The 17,971-nt window shown below is 50.0% G+C and overlaps 11 protein-coding genes across 11 annotated transcripts; 9 read left to right on the top strand and 2 right to left on the bottom strand.

The window, feature by feature from the left end:
- Positions 1–58: 58 nt before the first annotated feature.
- Positions 59–873, top strand: LDX57_009957 (uncharacterized protein; the record flags this gene model as incomplete). Its single annotated transcript, XM_046091699.1, has 2 exons — positions 59–329; positions 413–873. The coding sequence occupies 2 exons, from the start codon at positions 59–61 to the stop codon at positions 871–873; spliced, it is 732 nt and encodes a 243-aa protein (XP_045947676.1).
- Positions 874–928: 55 nt separating this feature from the next.
- Positions 929–2,025, top strand: LDX57_009956 (uncharacterized protein; the record flags this gene model as incomplete). The annotated part of the gene is made up of 4 exons (XM_046091698.1): positions 929–1,167; positions 1,232–1,326; positions 1,418–1,539; positions 1,634–2,025. The coding sequence occupies exons 1-4, from the start codon at positions 934–936 to the stop codon at positions 2,023–2,025; spliced, it is 843 nt and encodes a 280-aa protein (XP_045947675.1). The 5' UTR covers positions 929–933.
- A 20-nt stretch (positions 2,026–2,045) lies between these two features.
- RDH54 (DEAD/DEAH box helicase) lies at positions 2,046–5,266 on the bottom strand. The gene has a single exon (XM_046091697.1). It carries the CDS (start codon positions 4,956–4,958, stop codon positions 2,310–2,312), a length of 2,649 nt encoding a protein of 882 aa, XP_045947674.1. The 5' UTR covers positions 4,959–5,266; the 3' UTR covers positions 2,046–2,309.
- Positions 5,267–5,872: 606 nt separating this feature from the next.
- LDX57_009954 (GMC family oxidoreductase) lies at positions 5,873–7,782 on the top strand (the record flags this gene model as incomplete). Its single annotated transcript, XM_046091696.1, has 4 exons — positions 5,873–6,182; positions 6,233–6,836; positions 6,891–7,510; positions 7,562–7,782. The coding sequence occupies 4 exons, from the start codon at positions 5,873–5,875 to the stop codon at positions 7,780–7,782; spliced, it is 1,755 nt and encodes a 584-aa protein (XP_045947673.1).
- A 924-nt stretch (positions 7,783–8,706) lies between these two features.
- LDX57_009953 (uncharacterized protein) lies at positions 8,707–9,234 on the top strand (the record flags this gene model as incomplete). The annotated part of the gene is made up of 2 exons (XM_046091695.1): positions 8,707–8,821; positions 8,873–9,234. The coding sequence occupies 2 exons, from the start codon at positions 8,707–8,709 to the stop codon at positions 9,232–9,234; spliced, it is 477 nt and encodes a 158-aa protein (XP_045947672.1).
- A 35-nt stretch (positions 9,235–9,269) lies between these two features.
- LDX57_009952 (uncharacterized protein) lies at positions 9,270–9,452 on the top strand (the record flags this gene model as incomplete). The annotated part of the gene is made up of 1 exon (XM_046091694.1): positions 9,270–9,452. The coding sequence occupies one exon, from the start codon at positions 9,270–9,272 to the stop codon at positions 9,450–9,452; it is 183 nt and encodes a 60-aa protein (XP_045947671.1).
- A 231-nt stretch (positions 9,453–9,683) lies between these two features.
- On the top strand, positions 9,684–11,105 carry LDX57_009951 (glycoside hydrolase family 3 C-terminal domain-containing protein; the record flags this gene model as incomplete). The annotated part of the gene is made up of 3 exons (XM_046091693.1): positions 9,684–10,073; positions 10,120–10,549; positions 10,612–11,105. The coding sequence occupies 3 exons, from the start codon at positions 9,684–9,686 to the stop codon at positions 11,103–11,105; spliced, it is 1,314 nt and encodes a 437-aa protein (XP_045947670.1).
- A 427-nt stretch (positions 11,106–11,532) lies between these two features.
- On the bottom strand, positions 11,533–12,902 carry LDX57_009950 (aldo/keto reductase; the record flags this gene model as incomplete). The annotated part of the gene is made up of 8 exons (XM_046091692.1): positions 11,533–11,702; positions 11,759–11,904; positions 11,964–12,019; positions 12,072–12,156; positions 12,212–12,408; positions 12,471–12,575; positions 12,631–12,777; positions 12,834–12,902. 8 exons carry the CDS (start codon positions 12,900–12,902, stop codon positions 11,533–11,535), a joined length of 975 nt encoding a protein of 324 aa, XP_045947669.1.
- A 393-nt stretch (positions 12,903–13,295) lies between these two features.
- On the top strand, positions 13,296–13,651 carry LDX57_009949 (uncharacterized protein; the record flags this gene model as incomplete). Its single annotated transcript, XM_046091691.1, has 1 exon — positions 13,296–13,651. The coding sequence occupies exon 1, from the start codon at positions 13,472–13,474 to the stop codon at positions 13,649–13,651; it is 180 nt and encodes a 59-aa protein (XP_045947668.1). The 5' UTR covers positions 13,296–13,471.
- Positions 13,652–14,101: 450 nt separating this feature from the next.
- LDX57_009948 (uncharacterized protein) lies at positions 14,102–14,812 on the top strand (the record flags this gene model as incomplete). The annotated part of the gene is made up of 1 exon (XM_046091690.1): positions 14,102–14,812. One exon carries the CDS (start codon positions 14,102–14,104, stop codon positions 14,810–14,812), a length of 711 nt encoding a protein of 236 aa, XP_045947667.1.
- A 304-nt stretch (positions 14,813–15,116) lies between these two features.
- Positions 15,117–17,549, top strand: LDX57_009947 (Zn(II)2Cys6 transcription factor; the record flags this gene model as incomplete). The annotated part of the gene is made up of 4 exons (XM_046091689.1): positions 15,117–15,205; positions 15,292–15,993; positions 16,062–16,899; positions 16,950–17,549. 4 exons carry the CDS (start codon positions 15,117–15,119, stop codon positions 17,547–17,549), a joined length of 2,229 nt encoding a protein of 742 aa, XP_045947666.1.
- Positions 17,550–17,971: the final 422 nt, after the last annotated feature.

The raw sequence follows: 17,971 nt of genomic DNA, 5'->3' as shown, positions 1-17,971 counted from the left end.
TCTCTTCGTCCGTCGTCCAACCGGCCTCTACTCATCTATTCAACCTGCCAGATACACCATGACCATCTCTAACAAGCCGGATGTTACTACCATCCCAGATGAACCACTGTTCCGGCGGATGGTAGACAATGCCACCGAGCGACCATCTCACGTCGTCATCTCCGACAAAAGCATAGGCGTCGAGGCTGACAGCATGAGGATCTTTGCCGATCTCCTGCACATGAGAAATGCCATTCGGCAACATGAAGCCTCGGCTGACGCATATATCAGCGTTCTGATGCCCATTAACTATGAATTTGTCATTGCAATTCTGGCCGTGCTCGCCTCGGGTCAGGCATTTGCTCCAATTCGTGAACCTCCCCACGACAGCTTGACAAGTAGGGTGATGTGCTAATCGACATAACTTTTGTAGGATTCGGTTCCACAGCGGAGTATGCAATCAGCTTGAGGAGACGTTGCGGATCTACCTGTCTGGTCTACGGCGCTCTCGAACAGAACTTTGCCATTGAGATGGAGCAGCAGGCTTCTGCCCAGGGGTTTCCCATTCAGATCATTGCCTTCGAAAGCTCTACTGAACCTCTTCCCCTCCATATCGAGGACCTTAATATTCGCCTGGACACAGAGGCCCCCACCGACCCAGACCGTCCTGGAATGCTGGTATACAGCAGTGGAACGACAGGCGAGAAACCCAAGGGAATCATGCACAACCGACGCTTTCTCGACCGACCCGGACATCTCCCGCCCCAGGCAATTTTCCTCATGGTGGCCGACCCGATACAAGCGATCAGTTCATTCAATATCCTAATTATCCCTCTGTCAACGAGGTGTCAGTTACGCTTCATCTCTCGCGCCGACGGAGTCGCCGAGATCTGAGAGCAGTTCCGCAACAACCGCATTATTTCCTTCACGACCATCCCCGACACCTGGAACGGAATGGCCTGGTATTACCACAATCGCATCATGCAGCTTCCGCAGGAGGCGCGGGACAGCTATCTCGAGGGTGCTCGGCGGATCATGTTTCCCTGTACGCAGGGAGCGAGCACCCCGGCTTCGGTTCTGCGCTTTTGGAAAGAAGAACTGCAGCGTCCGATTTATAACGTGTTTGGGGCCACTGAGTTGGGAGGGTTGGCGCTGTGTACTGGGCCTGATACGGTCTCTGATGATTATGTTTGTCTTTCTGGCTATTCTATTTTGTCCTTCTCATTTGATCCTGATGCTCATCTTCGCATAGCAATGCATCGGGAAGCCAAAGCCAGGCATCACGGCCAAACTATCCGAAGGCGATCGCGGCGAGCTCCTGGTCAAATCGCCCAATGTGATGGCTGGGTGAGTGCTACTTTCGTGCTTATCGGTTTATGTCCCCTACTCAGATCATCTCGCCGTCCAGCATTACTAACGCAGAATCTTAACCTGACAGCTACCTAGATGATCCCGAACGCACGAAGTCCGTCTTCGACGAAGAAGGCTTCTACCGCACCGGCGATCTCGTCCACCTCTCCCCGGAAGGCGAATACATCTACGAGAGACGAATCAATAAGCGTAAGCACCCCAGCAAACACCCCCTCTTCAATTAGCCTCCCCTTGATAAATGCACCGAGATAGATGTAACAAACCGCTAACCCACAACCAACAGCACTCAAAAACCCCGTCGTCGTCATGGAAGACACCCTCTCCACCCTCCCCTACCTCCACAACACCTGTGTCGTCCAGCTCCCCTTCGACCACGCCTACGGCTCCTCCATGCTCGGTCTCGTCGTCTGCATCCGCCCACCGCCGTCCTCGAAGACCAAGACGAAAGCAAGCTTGGCCGAGTACATGGCCGACTGCATGTACCGGCTACGAGCAGCCCTGTCTCTCACGTTCCTGCAGCTAGATAATATGGTGCCGTTGGCTGTTTGCGTGCTTGGTCCCGGGGAGGAGATGAAGTGGGAAAAGGGGGACCTGAGGGATGTGTTTCCGTATCATGTTGATCCGAGCTTTCAAGCGGATTTTGAGATTGGGATGCATCGGGCTTGGATGAATTGATTCCCATCTATATCTGCGTTTGTCCATCTATCTATTTGCCTATGTATCATCTATGAGATTAATTTAGGGAGAAAGGTATTTCTACATAGCGTCGAAAGAAGAGGAATATAAGAGGAAATGAAGGTGCGGATTAGTAACTGAATTACTTGCCAATTATATACAAATCAAATGGGCCATGGAGGTATTTAGTCTTTAATCCCGAAGTCATGTCTAATATAATACAATCGTCAATAGTTACGAAACCAGCAGACTAGACAAAGTGTGCGCTAGGTGGCGGCACCATATTAGTCGACCGCAATCGGCGTCGAGGCACCATCGGTCTTGGGCTCCGGAGCGCTGGACTTCTTGAAGATGAACCCGACTCGATTATCCTCCTCTCTCAAGACGGAAAAGAGAACCTCGTCATCCAAGACCTGCTGAGCGCTGTCTGTTTCACCAGTGGGTTCGGAAAGAAGGTCTGGATCGATATGCGCATAGTGAGATAGCGATTGCTGCATGTTGAGTCTTTGCTTGTTACCTCCTGCGCCAGACCTGCTATCAGACGATTCGTCATCTGTGTTGTGCGAAGATCGTCGAGAGCGATTACGGCGGCGGTATCGATGGGCTTTGATGTCCCGCTCTTGCTTCTCGATGTCCAGTTCGGAAGCCTTGATGAGAGTGGGTAAGTCGGGGAAATCCTCATCCTCATCCTCGCCCTCGCCTTCTGACGATCCATCTGAATCGGAGATTTCGCCTTTGGGGACGTTATTCTCAGAGGCTAGCTGTCCGGACCCTCCGCACTTGCAATTCAACAGCTCGTGGGTTTGACATTTGCTTTCTTGGTCGAGACGGAAAAGATCCTTAAGCTCATCGCGAGAAAACTGAGCCACACTGTCTTTATGTTCCATGACGCTATCCGCGAGTCCCAGCTTAGTCACTTGGCGTTGCCATATTTTCTCTTCCAAACTGCCTTTCAGCAAAATTCGGTAGATACGGCAAGGTCGTTTCTGACCATCGCGGTGAATTCGGGCCATTGCTTGGATATCAGTGGCTGGGTTCCAATCGACGTCAAATAGGACCAGGCGACTTGCACCTATCAGGTTCAGCCCTGTCCCTCCTGCCTTCGCGGACAACAGGAAGGCAAAACAGAGATCTGTGGGAAGGCGATTGAAGTCTTCCACTAGGGACTGACGCTTTTGTGCTGGGGTGGAACCGTCAAGCCGGAGGAATGGAAGGGAAAGAGATGTTAGAAGAGTAGCTAGTAAGTTCAGTGTTGAAGTGTAATTTGAAACGAGAACAATCTTCTCAGATGTTTTGGTGTGTAGGTTGTATAGTAGTTGATCTAGGACCCGGATCTTGGCACTCGAAGAGGGTGAAAAGTGGCGTAGTAGGTTGGGCGGAAGAGACGACAACAAAGATGCAATTGTCTCGCTAGGCTTCTCATCTTGATTTCTAGGAGAAAGTAGCGAGGGACTATTGCATAGTTTCTTGAGAATTGTAATGAGCTGCAAGGCGTTCTCAGAGTTGCCTATAGCGCATTGAAAGACCGGGGATGCGAGCACGTTTTGGTAGATGTTGGCTTGAGTAGGCGTTGGGTTGCAGAACAGCACGTACTCAGATTTTGGAGGAAGATACTTAGCCAGGATGTCTGCTGTCCGGCGGAGCATGAACTTGGAGGTCAACTCCCGTAGTTCGTCACTTCTGGCCTCCCCTTTTTCTATGTCCTTCTGTGTCGCTTCAGGCTGTCTGCTTTTCACGATTGGGACTTCAAATTCTCGGATGAAGGCCTTGAAGGTTCCAAGAACTCCGGGGTTAACGAGATCTACTGCAGCAAAGAATTCTTTCAGGTCGTTCTGGATGGGAGTTCCAGACAAAATGACTCTCTTCGCCGCATTCAGTGATTGAATCGCCTGGCCGCTTTTGTTCTGCAGCGTCTTTAGTCTGTGACCCTCATCTGCGATGACAATGTCGACTCCGGCGCCACTTGCTAGACCCTCCTGGACGGTTCGCAATTTCTCATATCCCACGATCATGATGCTATAAGCTTTACCCCTCGTGAAATCCGTGATCCGTTTTTTCTTGTCATCATAGACGAAGACGCCGATTCTTTCATTTCCGAGCCACTTGCGAAACTCCTTTCGCCAATTATTGATGAGGGTGACCGGGCATACGATAAGAGCCTTTTTGATCACCGGTTGGCTTTGGTAAATTGGGTTTTGTTTCAGGAGAGTCCACAGGAGCGTTATTGTCTGCAAGGTTTTGCCTAGACCCATGTCGTCCGCCAGTATAGCACCTTCGCCATTGAATGACCGCATACCCATTACGCACTCGTAGAGGAACTTCACACCTTCACGTTGATGCGGTCGGAGATGTTTCGCGAGTATAGGGTCAACGACCACGTCCACGATTTGCTTTCCTGAGGGCGCAGATGTTGGTCGGGGCATTACCAATGCTCCTAGATGTGTGGGATCGTGCCGAGGTGTCGGTTGTTCCTTTGGCGTTTGAGGTACAGCGGTGGTGTCCAGGAGTGGAGTTTTATACGCACTCATCTTCGACTTCGGCTTTGATGACGCAGGGTTGGGGATTGTTGGGGCACGGCTCTTTTCGCTCGGGGTTTGTTTTTCGGACGCGGAGGGTTTAGAAGCACTGTCGCGTTTTCCTAGAACAGGAACAGAGGTCTTGCGCGGTGGCGATATCGCAATCGGGGCCTGCTTATTTCCCAGAAGCTTTTTACCGGACAAGTACTCCTGTCTGGCGATCTCCGAATCGATCTCGACTTCTTTGCCAGACACTGAGAGCATTACCCCCGGCTCCAGGCGAGAGCCGTGCATCACCCGTCCCATTTCCTTTCCCGAGACATCTTGTAAGTATGCATATCCATCTCGCGTGGACAGAATGCCGTCACCGTCCCAGGTTTTGTTCTTTTTGGTGGTCGGTTTCCGCCTATGTGGCATGGGCTGTTAGAAACGGAAGCGAGAGCGGGAACGGACCTCCAGCATACCATAAAACATTGAAATATCTTTCTCCTTTCGGATCGCTACCATTTGAGCTCTCTCCTGATACCGCAGTCGTATTCTTCACTTGCAGCAAAGGCGTTCTATTCTCAGTTGATGACTCTTGGTGGACGCGTTGTCTTTTCGCTGGCGGACCGTTGCTCTCAGGAAGGCTTTTGGAAGGAGTCGATTCAGAGAGGGTAGGCTGGGAAGGCTTCCTAATCAAAGGAGGTTTAAACGGCTTGAACACCATCGCGGGGGGGTGGATCTGGACGCCGGGATAGACAAGAGTAACTGAGTCTCCTCAGCCCGACGGGACGCGACGGGTTCGACGCGCGATCACGTGATCACATATTGCCACGATGGATCTGCTGGACTGGTCACAAAGTGCACTTCCCAAGCTGTGAGGATAATTGTCATATTTCAGTTAAGTTTCTCTGTCCTCCATCCACTCTGGTATACGCAAGGACAATTCTCACTGTCGATCCAAAGGTAATGAGGCCTTCGTTCGTTCCCCCACGTTTACAATGGGAATAGTCGGTGCTGGCTATTTTACCCGATCTGGTAAATCCCCCAGGCAGCAGCATGATGCAGATCCTCCCGAACACGCACGGCCCTTTCTATGAAGATCACTTGAATCTAACTCCTCAAAAAAGCCTCGGAGAAGTTCCCGTATTCCCGAAAGGAATATAGGAGACGAGACTCCTAATTCCAAGGACGCGGTGCCAGCTACTCAAGGCCATCCGATGCAAGGTCGTGAATGGCCTGAGTCTTGAACTGCAAGGATGCAAACGCAAAAGATATATAATTCGACACTCTCCACTTCGATGGGGGTTACTCCAGAAATCTCCATTTTTTTTATGTCATGTCTCGAAATGTTGTTCACCTGGATATTGCTCATCACCAGCGCTATAGCTGCCGAATATGACTATGTCATTGTGGGCGGTGGAACAAGTGGGCTGGCAGTAGCCAACAGGCTGTCGGAAGACCCTAATGTCTCTGTCTTGGTTATCGAGGCTGGCGATTCTGTCTACGACAATCCCAATGTGACCGACATCAGTCGTCTCGCCGCGACCTATGACAGCCCTCTCGATTGGGCTTTTCCGACCACCGAACAAACCTATGGCGGACGCCAACAGATAATGCGCGCTGGAAAAGCTTTGGGAGGAACGAGCGTCATGAACGGCATGTGTATTGATGATTCTCATGAGGAACGACGCTGACGAGATCGATAGGAGCGGCCTATGCACGCGCAGAGCCATCGCAACTCGATGCTTTCAAAAGGTTTGGGATCGATGAATGGTCATGGCATAGTTTGTATCTATACTACCTCAAAAGCGAGAGGTTCAACGCCCCCAACCGGACAGAAGTCAGCGCTGGAGCCACATTTGCTGCCCAGTATCATGGTTTTCATGGTCCGGTCAACGTTGGTTTCAGACCCATGTCGAAAGGGGAGAATGACCTGACGGTGGCAATGAACCGGACCCTCGGTACAATTGGTTTGCCTTGGAACCCGGATTTGAACTCGGGGCATATGCGAGGATTCACGCTTCATCCTTATACCGTTGATCCGGATGATATTCGCAGTGATGCGGCGCGTGCTTATTACTGGCCGTATAAGGACCGCCTCAACCTCCATCTGAAACTGGATACGTTTGTCACTCGGCTCGTGTGGAGTGATGATGATGGACATGATAAACTCAGGTCCGAAGGAATTGAAGTTTATGAGAGCAAGCATGGAAAACGATATGCCATCAACGCTCGAAGAGAGGTTATCCTAGCAGCTGGGGCGATGCGATCACCTGCTCTTCTGGAGCTATCGGGCGTGGGAAATCCGAGGTTAGATGTTATCCTCTGTCGGGTCACTTGATGGGATTGAGCTAACAAATGCAGGATCCTCGAAAAGAATGGGATTCCCTTACGAATCAACCTACCCGGCGTCGGGGAGAACTTGCAAGACCAGCTCAATACATCAGTTGTAGTGTCGACAAAAGTTCCAATTACTGGGACCAGAACAGTGGCCTTCGCTTCAGCCGAAGATATATTCGGATCATCAACTGAATATGTCGCCAAATCCATTCGATCGAAGTTACCTCAGTATGCTAGAGCTACGGCACAACAAAGCAACGGAGCCATGAGACAGGAGGATCTCGTCAAGTTGTTCGAGATTCAACACGATCTTATATTCTCTAAGCAGGTTCCCTCAGCAGAGTTTGTCTTCATCCCACAGGGTACCCACACGCTCCACACAGGATACTGGGGTCTTCTACCTTTTGCACGGGGTAACGTGCACATCTCATCCCCGGATCCATTATCACCACCGGTGGTAAATCCAAATTATGGGATGCACGACTGGGATGTCCAAATACAAATCGGCATGTCCAAGTTCCTCCGACGCATGTTTCAAACAGGCGAGTTAAAAGACATTATTGGTAATGAAACCATACCGGGATTGCAAGTCGTGCCGGAGGATGCATCAGATGAAGATTGGAAAATGTGGATTGGAGAACAATGTATGTGGAACCAAGCCAAACTGCTGTACGTGCTCACCTGACAACCTTTAGATACTCCAAACTACCATGCCATTGGGACAACATCCATGCTACCCCGCGAGATGGGTGGCGTAGTAGACAATCGACTCAAGGTCTACGGGACTGCAAATGTTCGGGTGGTCGACGCCTCAATACAGCCACTGCAGTTTTGCAGTCATCCAATGGCCAATCTATATGGAATTGCGGAATGGGTATCCGATATGATCAAGGAGGAACATCGACTCAACACGTAAGGGGACAATCTCTAGCATGGGCTTTTAGTAGTGGTTCAGGGTTGACTGAGGTCTTTTCAAAAAGTGTGAAATGCTTTCTCTTGTACTCCGAAAATCACGGGGAATTGATCGCAAGCCCGATCTCCTGATAGTCTTAGTCTCGCAAGCGAGATGAATGACGTAGTGATAGTTGACGAAACTTCCCAAAAAGTCCAACTTCCCAACCAGTATACATCTGCCGCGTATCAAATCCGGCCAGTAGTTCACTCTGGGAAGAAAGAAAGCTACCTTTGCCGAACAAGAGATGGTAGAGGAGAATATGCCGCGTATCTGAGTGCTGACGTACTACATAGTTACTCGGATTACAATGTACATACAACGGGCATGTACAAAGATGCCCCGACCAGTAACTCCACATAACACAAAGTCTGGCCATACATAAAGCAAAGGGGCGACGATCTCGGAGTTAAACCCTTGATTTTTCCCAACTAGTTATTGATCGGATGGAAGAAAACACTCAGCAGCCCCACCCCGACAAGGGATGGCGTTCCCCAGATTTCCCCTCATGATCCTGCACTAGTACTCGGATTTTGTCAACGCTCGACCATCAGCACTACAAAAGGATTAAATCAGTGGTTTGGCTGGACTTGGCGTTGGAGACCGAGCCATGAGGGTTCACCCGAAGTTCACCCGTCAGTCTTTGTAACTCAGAACATCCAGAAAGGGAAACTCCACGATTTGATATGGAGAAGGGAAAGGTGGGAGGGATTGTGGAGGTGGGACTGTGGAGTTAACTCTTCACCCGCCCTTTGCTTCTTGCTGTTCTCGGCAATGGGGTACCTCCTGGGTATTGGTGAAGGGAGCAGTGTCTGCTTGAATATAAAATGGCAGTCTGGCACCGGGCATGTTCCTCCATCTCAGCAAAGAAATGAGTGGAGGATCAGAATGTTTACAGCTCTGGGCTACTTGACAGCACTTGCTGCATTGTCAAATGTAGCAGGGGCGACATGGAATCGCAACGATTATCTGCATAGCCCTACAGCCGATAAGATCCCCAATCGTGAGTCGCTAGCAAACCCTTGTAAGAATGAACTCTAACCACAGCACATAGCCAACGCAACGGGACTGAAATGGGAGCACGCATTTGACAAAGCAACCTCTTTCGTATCCCAGCTCACCCTCGAAGAGAAGGTTGGCTTGGTATCCGGCACCGAAGGCCCTTGCGTGGGCAACATCGCACCTATCCCGCGTTTGAACTTCACCGGATTGTGCATCCAGAATGGACCAATGGCCTTTCAGCAAGCTAGTTATGCCTCGGTCTTTCCAGCTGGTGTGACGATCGCCGCGACATGGGACAAGCGCATTGCCTACGAGCGAGGAAGCCAGCTAGCGGAGGAATTCCGTGGCAAGGGATCTCAGGTTCTCCTGGGACCCGTTGCCGGTCCACTTGGCCGTTCGGCGCTTGCTGGCTAAATGTATGTGGCAAGCTCTGATAGCTCGAACAGGTAATGTGCAGTTACAATCGTCTAAATCAGACATATGGGCGCGAGAACAGCAAGACCCTTAACGGTATTCTCAAAGGCGAGCTTGGCTTCCAGGGCTACGTGATGTCCGACTGGGGTGCCACCCACACCGGAGCCAAGGCCATAAACTCAGGAGAGGATATGGATACGCCAGGAACCGCAAGTTAGGGTCCCGTTCTTTGGGGCCCGAATCTCACAGAGGCAGTCCAGAACGGATCCGTCGCAACCGACCGCCTGGACGACATGTGCCATCGGGTCCTGACACCCTACTTCTACTTAAACCAAGACAAGGCATTTCCCCCTATTGATCCGAGCTCGAAGCAAATCAACGCCCTTATGTTTGATGGTCGTAAGTAAGACTCCTCCATAGTTGGCAATCTCTAACAATCCACAACCGAGATGTACACGGACAAGAACTACACGTTCGGTTCCGTCGCAAACGGTGATGTCCGCGGCAATCACGGCGACCCTATTCGCAAAGCCGCAGCGGAGGGCACCGTGCTTTTGAAGAATGTCAACAACACTCTCCCACTGCAATCACCGAAGCAAATTGCTGTGTATGGTAATGGTGCAGGTGATTCTACCAACGGCATGTCCGTTTTTTACTTTAACGGAGTCAGAAACTACGAGTATGGCGTGCTTCCAGCCGGTGGAGGCTCAGGCACCGGCCTGTTCAGCTACGTTGTCAGCCCTCTGGTAGCTATCAAGCAGCGTGTCGATTACAAAAAGACATTGGTTCAATACTTGTTGAACAACACTGCCACCATTGAAGATGACAGTGCAAAGTACGTACATCTCACAAACCAGAAAGGGACATGCTAACAAGAATGATAAGTTGGATGCTCTCGTCCCTTCACCGCCAGACGTCTGTCTAGTCTTTGTGAAGAGCTGGGCTACCGAAGCTGAAGACCGCACTACGCTGCTCCATGACTGGCATGGAGCTGAAGTTGTAGAGAAGGTTGCATCCCGATGTGCCAACACTGTGGTGGTCTCTCACACGGGTGGAATAAACGCAATGCCATGGGCAAACCATCCTAACGTCACAGCCATTCTCGTCGCACATCTCCCAGGTGAAGAGGCCGGTAACAGCATTGTCGATGTGCTTTGGGGCGACGTGAACCCGTCCGGTCATCTACCTTATACCATCGCTAAGGAGGAAGCGGACTACGCTTTTGCATCTCTTGTCAACTCCACGACTCTCGCAAACACGGAAGATCCGACCGCCTGGCAGGATAATTTCAAAGACGGAGATCTAATTGATTACCGTGAGTACAAAGACACACGAGCCATCTTTAGAGAGAGAGAATAACGGCTAACAAGCATACAGGCCACTTCGACTTTCACAACCAATCCGTTCTTTACGAGTTCGGCTTCGGTCTCTCTTATACCACATTCTCGCTGGCAAGAAACATGACCATAACGCCTACTTTCCAGGACAGATTATCTGCCGAGTCTCCGTCCGCAAAGACTCTTCCCGGAGGTAACCCTCATCTATGGGACAGTCTGTACAGAATCTCCACGACCGTGAAGAACACTGGTCACACGGCCGGCGCCGCAGTGCCACAGCTCTACCTGAACCTCCCCAAGTTGCCTTCCACGAACTCCCAAATTCTGGCGGAGAAGGTGCTGCGTGGGCTCGACAAGATTAACCTCAAGCCCGGAGAGTCTAGAACGGTCACGTTCGATTTGACACGGAGGGACATTAGTCGATGGGATGTCGTGAAGCAGAAGTGGGTCATTCCGAAGGGCAAGGTCCAGGCTTGGGTGGGATTCTCGAGCCGTGATTTCCGTGCGGGCGGTTCATTCACGCCAATCCCATAACTCATTACATGAAACGCTGGATAAGTGAAGGTGCTTTATTGATGGTTGAATATTATTGCTTGAAGATCCGTGGACTTCGGTCGATGTTTACTAGTTTCATAGAACGTGTAGCATGCCTGAGGCACTCTGCCAAGCATTCGCCTCTCTATATGCAAGACTGGGGAGACCACTTCTTCGACAACCTTTCTCTTCATCATTTCGATACTTCCCCCCATTACATGCATATAGATTAAATTTCTATAGTTCCTGGAAGATTTGTGAGTCTAGCGGTAGACATCGTTGTCAAGTATGAATTTATTTGGGCATATACCTTACCATTCCTTTAAGGGAATTATATATCTTTAGATCAGAACTTTTATTAGCTGATCTATATCTATGGTCTTTAGAGAAGCACATCATGCCTTGATAATAAATATAAATCAAGCCCCTAGTTCCGAAGCTTCTTTTGCTGCTCAGCCCAGTCTAGCGCGCTCTTTTTGGCGCTCTCTTCTCCAACCTCCCCAAAGATGTCGACGCCAAGCCTAGCCGGGAAATTCATGCGTTGATGTCTCTCCAAGGACTGGACAGCCTTGAATGCATCCTCGGGAAGGATAAAATCTATGAAAAATGCTTTTAGCTTGTTGTTCTTGCTATTGTCATGATGGCAAGCTTACCTTCAAAGTTACTTTGGATTCTCTCCGGGGTGACCGATTTAGGAAGAACCACCGTTCCTCGCTGTACGGCCCAGCTGACAAGGACCTGCGCGGGGGTCTTGCCTAGGGACTTAGCGGTTTCAATAACAAGAGGGTCGTCGACAGCTCTAGTACATTATTAGATCTTGAGCTTCATCCTTGCGGGTAGTTCCGCATATGTACTTACCGAGGGATGTTGTAGATGTTGTTGCCGAGGGGAGAGTATCCTGTTACGACGATCCCCTGGTGCAAGTTAGAAGATAGAATGGATTAAACCACTGATAGATAAACTTACCTTCTGCTTTGACCATTCTAACAAGTCTCTTTGTTGAAGGTACGGGTGGGCTTCAATTTGATTCACTGCGGGCTGTATCTTGGCTCTTAATGGAAGTCAGTGTTGTGCGTTTCGCCCAATGATATCCACTTTTCACTTACGTCTTGAGCAGTTCCTCGATTTTCTCTTTGGTAAAGTTGCTGACTCCAATAGATCGAACTTTGCCTTTTGCCACTAGTGCCTCTAAGGCTGCCCAAGTATCTTTGATCGGAACGTCAATAACGTCGATGAGGCCCGTCTTCTCATCTACCGGCTGAATGGTAGTCGTTGAATGACGGAACGCAACTGGCCAATGGATCTAATATACATGACTCTGCATTAGCCTATAGTAATTGTGGGAAGCCCCTGGACAACACTGACCAGATAAAGATCAAGATAGTCTGTTTGCAAATCGCTCAAAGAACGATCTACAGCAGCCTCGACGTTCTCTGGGTCGTGATCGGTATTCCATAGTTTGCTGGTGAGCTATATAACCGTTAGTTAGTATATTTATTTAAAAGGTGGGAAGATGGATGCCTACAAAGATCTCTTCTCGAGGGACCCCGGAGGCTTTAATGCCATCCCCGACTTCGCGCTCATTACCGTAGACCGAGGCGGCGTCGATGTGACGATAGCCGCCCTTCAGGGCCGCAGCAACAGCTTGCTTAACCTCGTTTGGTTTCGATTGCTGCATGACCTTAGTTGATTCATGATTCTCTCTATAACACGATGTCTTCTACCTACCCATGTTCCTAGGCCAACCGCGGGAATTTCATACCCCGTATTTAGCTTGAATGTTCGCCCGAGAGACATACTTGTGTGTTCTGCAATGAGAGGGTTCCCTTTTGACTCGATCTTTTTTGTTATTGCAAATTAAGGGCCAATTGAGCATGAAAGTAGATGAACGAGCCTTCGGGTTGAAGTAGAAAAAAGTTCTTTTGAAAGCGATCGGATGAATAATAGATGATAATAGCTCAGCGGCACTCGCAGAGCGTCAATGAGGGGTAAAGTGCCATCACCGGACCGTCTGAACTTATCCCCTCTACTTTCAATAGTCGTCGTGCCTGGCTGCCCCTTTGAGAGGAAATCAGTGGGTCACTTTGGCAGTGCTGGGGAAGAAGGTCCGCCTATCCGCTTTTCCGATCGGCGGATATGCTTATCCGATGTAGTTGCAAGTCGGAGCAACTCCGAGGCACTGCGGGCTCTATGACGATGATCTATACCTTTTTCTGGGTTCGAATGAATTCCAAGCATGATGAGGGGTAAGTGGGGGACTGTTTCCAACTCATAAAGTGTCATACACACGGAATCAAAGCTACCATCGTCTTCATATTCCGAACCTGTTCACCTTGCTCTCACCTTGCTCTCAAAAAGTCCGACTCATGGCGCCAATCAAACAAATTGAGTATTTTCGAGTACCACCAAGATGGCTGTTCGTGAAGATCACGGATGTCAATGGCAATTTTGGATGGGGCGAGGCATCGCTTGAAGGCCATTCGGAAGCGGTGGAGGGTGCTCTCGATGCTTTTGTTGAACGATTCGTGGGCATGGATGCAGAGTGAGTAAAGAGGTCCCTTGCCAGGGAATGGTACTCAATGCGATTACAGTGACATCGAAAATATATGGCAGAATGGCTATCGTATGGGATTCTACCGAGGCGGGCCAATTCTGATGAGTGCGTTGTCGGGAATAGATATCGCCCTTTGGGATTTGAAAGGTATGGTCCTTTTTAAAGCAGTGTGAACTCAAAATATCCCCTAGCATGAACAGCGCTAACATAACCTCTTGCAAAGGACGACGACTCGGCCTGCCGATATATGAATTTCTGGGAGGCAAAGTAAGAGACAAGCTAAAGGTGTACGCATGGATTGGAGGCGACCGGCCAGGTGACGTTGAAGCTCAAGCGTATGAAATCACCAAATCCTATCTACCTGAGACGTGGATAAACTGACATGCCGCTCGAGGACCTATTTAGACAAGCACGGATTTCGCAGGGCTTCAAAGCCATAAAGATGAATGCTACCGAAGATCTCGGATGGCTAGATTCTCCACACGCCTTAGATGCCTCTGTCGAGCGATTGAAGACTGTTAAGGCCCTGGGGATTGATGCTGGAGTCGACTTTCACGGTAGGGTACACAAGGCCATGGCACTACAGCTCGCGCACAAACTCACACCGCACGAGCCGTTGTTCATCGAAGAGCCACTGCTTTCCGAACACCCTGAATCGATATCCGCCCTGTCAAAACTTGTGCCAATTCCCATCGCTCTTGGGGAGCGACTACATAGCCGATGGGACATCAAGCCGTTCCTTGAGTCCGCATCAGTGAGCATTTTACAGCCAGATATCTGCCATGTTGGAGGCATCTCTGAGCTTCGGAGAATGGCGACAATGGCGGAAGCATACGACGTGGCATTGGCTCCTCATTGCCCCTTGGGTCCAATCGCCCTTGCAGCCAATATTCAAGTGGACGCTGTTAGTGCCAATTTTGCGATCCAAGAAATGAGCCTGGGCATTCATTACAATGCGGGCTCGGCAGACATCGAAACGTACATCAAGAACCCGGAGGTGTGGAATGTACAGGACGGACTGATTGACTTGATGACTGGGCCTGGCTTAGGAATTGAAATTGACGAAGAGAAGGTCAGGGCAGCTTCGGTGAATGCAGTCGCATGGCGGAGTCCAGCATTCCGGGGACCGGGAGGAGAATGGCGGGAGTGGTAGACAGATATTTATTTCCAACTTATAAGACAAAGATAGAAAGCAATGATCAATGTGAACCTCAAGTGAAAGGAGTTGTAAGGTGTATGTTTATCTTGGGTTGGTCGGTAGAGTCGGCTGAGCCGCAGGCCGACATAAACCTAAGGGCCTCAGGCTGCGGGGTCGATTGGGCCTAGCCTAAGGCTCTTAACCTCCCACTGACGCCTTCTCATTTCTCTCTTCCCCACAGATCTCTCCGCAATACACACCCGGTCGCTCCTGACCACCTGGCATCCATCTAGGTAGCCACCATTATGAATCTGCCCTGATGGAGTCGAATGATACCCCTCCCAGCAAACGCCGATGCGTCGGCAAGGATCGAGTTCGCGTCACGCGTGCATGCGATACTTGTAAAAAGTACGTTCATCGCGCGAATGCGCCAGGCTCTATCATGCCCAATGCCGAGATCTCCCAAACTCGTCAAACTAACTCAAACACCACAGAAAGAAGCTGCGCTGCTCGGGCACCCTTCCTTGCTCGCTATGCCAGCGGTCGGGGCAGCAATGTAAATACAATGCTGGTTATACCAGGGGCAAACTGCCACCAATCCCGCTGCTGCACCAATCCCAGGAGAAAGGAACTGGCCCGACCGAGCGGGTCGAAATTCCACCGAGTGTGACTCCAGACAAACTGCGTCCTCCACCAGCCATAGCCAACATAGAAAGTGAAGGCCGTTTTTTGTTACCAGCGGATGAAAATGCAAATGTTACATCGTCTCGCAATTCGCCTGAACCTCACCAAACCGACATGGAAGGTCACTATGTAGGCCCTTCCTCTGGAGTCTCGTTTTTGATTCGTGTCCAGAAGAGACTGCACCAGAACGTCGCTTTCTCGCCGAACACGACTATCTTCAGTTTTGGTGATGCGCCACTGCCCAAATATGATGCGTCCTTCCTAGTTCTTCCGACCAAAGAGGAAGCCAGGGCTTTGCTCAACCGGTATTTCGACTTTGGGTTTCCTACACATCGATTCCTGCATCAGCAGACGACCGAAGGTTGGCTTGAAGAATTGTATGGTGGCCTACATGACACTCAAAGCGTTGCGCCTGGCGCAAGGGAGGTGAGGGCGTTACTTCTCATGCTATTTTTACAAGCAAAGCAGTATCTGCCCAAGTCGGAGGATGCGTTAGGAGCTTCAGTAAATAGGTTAGTGCTATTCAAGAAATTTTCATCTTCTGACCCGAATATTCATAAAGCCTGCTTTTCTTGAATAGCGCGGTTTATTTCGGTGCCTCGGAACACCATCTGGCAGCTGAAACAGGACCTGTTCGCCTCACTAGTGTTCAAGCACGCCTGGCGCAGTGCTTTTATCTACTATCTCAGTCCCGAATCAACCATTGCTGGAGTCTTTTCGGAACCACCGCTCGGCTTGCTATCGCCATCGGCCTACACCGCAAACGACGCCGAGAACACGCGTTAGGTCTCGATGACTTTGTGGATCAAGAGTGCCGTAAAAGAGTATTTTGGTGCGCGTATAGCTTGGATAATTATCTCAGTGCCGCCTTGGGCCGTCCTCGGATATTTCATGATAATGAAATAGACCAAGAACTACCCGCAATCGCCAATGATTCACAGATCAGAACCGACGCCATTATTCCAGCTACTTCGAACGCCCAGAGCATTATGCTCGCTCCTGTATATCATGCAAAATTGTCCAGGATTATCAGTGGCATACTCCGTGATCTATACGGGATCCAGAAAACCACTTTACAGACGCAAATATCCGCCGCCGCAAAGTACGGGGCCGAGTTGTCCCAATGGCGAAAGAAGCTGTCCGCATTTCTCGATCTCCCAAGTATAGATATGTTGATCACTCTATATCAACGTCAGTACAATGTGTTGAATCTGGCCTTTTCACACGCTCAAATTCTACTTTACCGGCCCTTCGTTCTCAAGAACTTTGCCGTACTGGCAAGTGCAACGAGCAAAAAGAACGAGCAGCTGCATGGGACCATCAATGAAAATGTCCAGAGCTGTTTAAGTGCCGCGATGAAGATAGTAGGCATTGTCCGCGACCTCTGTGAGCATGGCAAAATGTACCATGCCTTTTGGGTATGGCTCTTCCCTAAGCTTATGACCGTGCGTTTTTAACATTGTCATAGTTCACCCATTACTATGCATTCTCAGCAATTGTTGTACTATATGTTCATGTTATTCAGAGCCGGTCCCAAGCCGTCAACATACAAGGAGATTCTCTATACTTCCAAGCCGGCGAGCAAGCACAAAAAGATCTAGCAACATGCGGATCAACATCATCCTTTGCGCAGCGCTATGTTATGGTCCTCGAGGAGCTTCGAAAGGAGGCACAAGAATCAATCAGACGTAAGCATCATAATGACGCGGAGCATTACTCGACAGACCAGCCGCGCCTTGTAGGGAGCGAGATCGCCATGGCCGAGACGGGAAGGCCAAGCAACCCTGAAGAACAAGTTGACTATCACAACTCCAGTGACAACGGGATAAAGAATGGCGTTCCTCATATTCCTGGCAGCATGACAGACCCTCAAATTGATGGTTTAGATTCATCGGGGATCCCGTTGGAATCACAAGGCTGGATGGACGGCCTGATGGAGGATACCAGTCCCGCGTCATACATTGCTGATCTAACTAGCTGGGGAGAGTTCGATTCGTTGGCCCTTACTGGCTTGGGGGAGCTAGGGTTTCTGTTTCCAACAGAGGGTTCTTCTGATTTTGGACTGTGAATGTCATCTGACGTGTTTCTATTGCTAGCGATTGATTACAAGGGTTAAGCTTTTGGATTCGATTTTAACCGGATTACTGATATCCTCCGCGCTAAATTCATGGGAGATAATTTAGTTCAACAACCATCATCGCCGGATATGGGGACTTCCATCGGAATTCGGCTGGCGCTCGCTACGGGCGCACGAGGACTTGCGCAGAGCCAAGGACATCCAAGAACAGGAAAAACCAGTCAACCGAAGGATCACGCCACAAGTGTTAGGCTCAAAGACCTTCAAATCGGATGGTGGCATGCTTATCCGAAGTCAATGCTGCTTTTCCGATCGCCCCCCAGGAAGGGGACCTCCGCCAATGAAGTCGGCAGACAAGAAACACTTTGAAAAAGCCATGCATCATCTCCGCAATTTAGCTAAATCCCTTTGAT

This window comes from Aspergillus melleus (genome assembly GCF_016097325.1).
Source record: "Aspergillus melleus strain CBS 546.65 chromosome Unknown contig6, whole genome shotgun sequence".
Lineage (NCBI taxonomy): Eukaryota > Fungi > Ascomycota > Eurotiomycetes > Eurotiales > Aspergillaceae > Aspergillus > Aspergillus melleus.
This window is presented reverse-complemented; position numbering and strand designations above follow the sequence as displayed.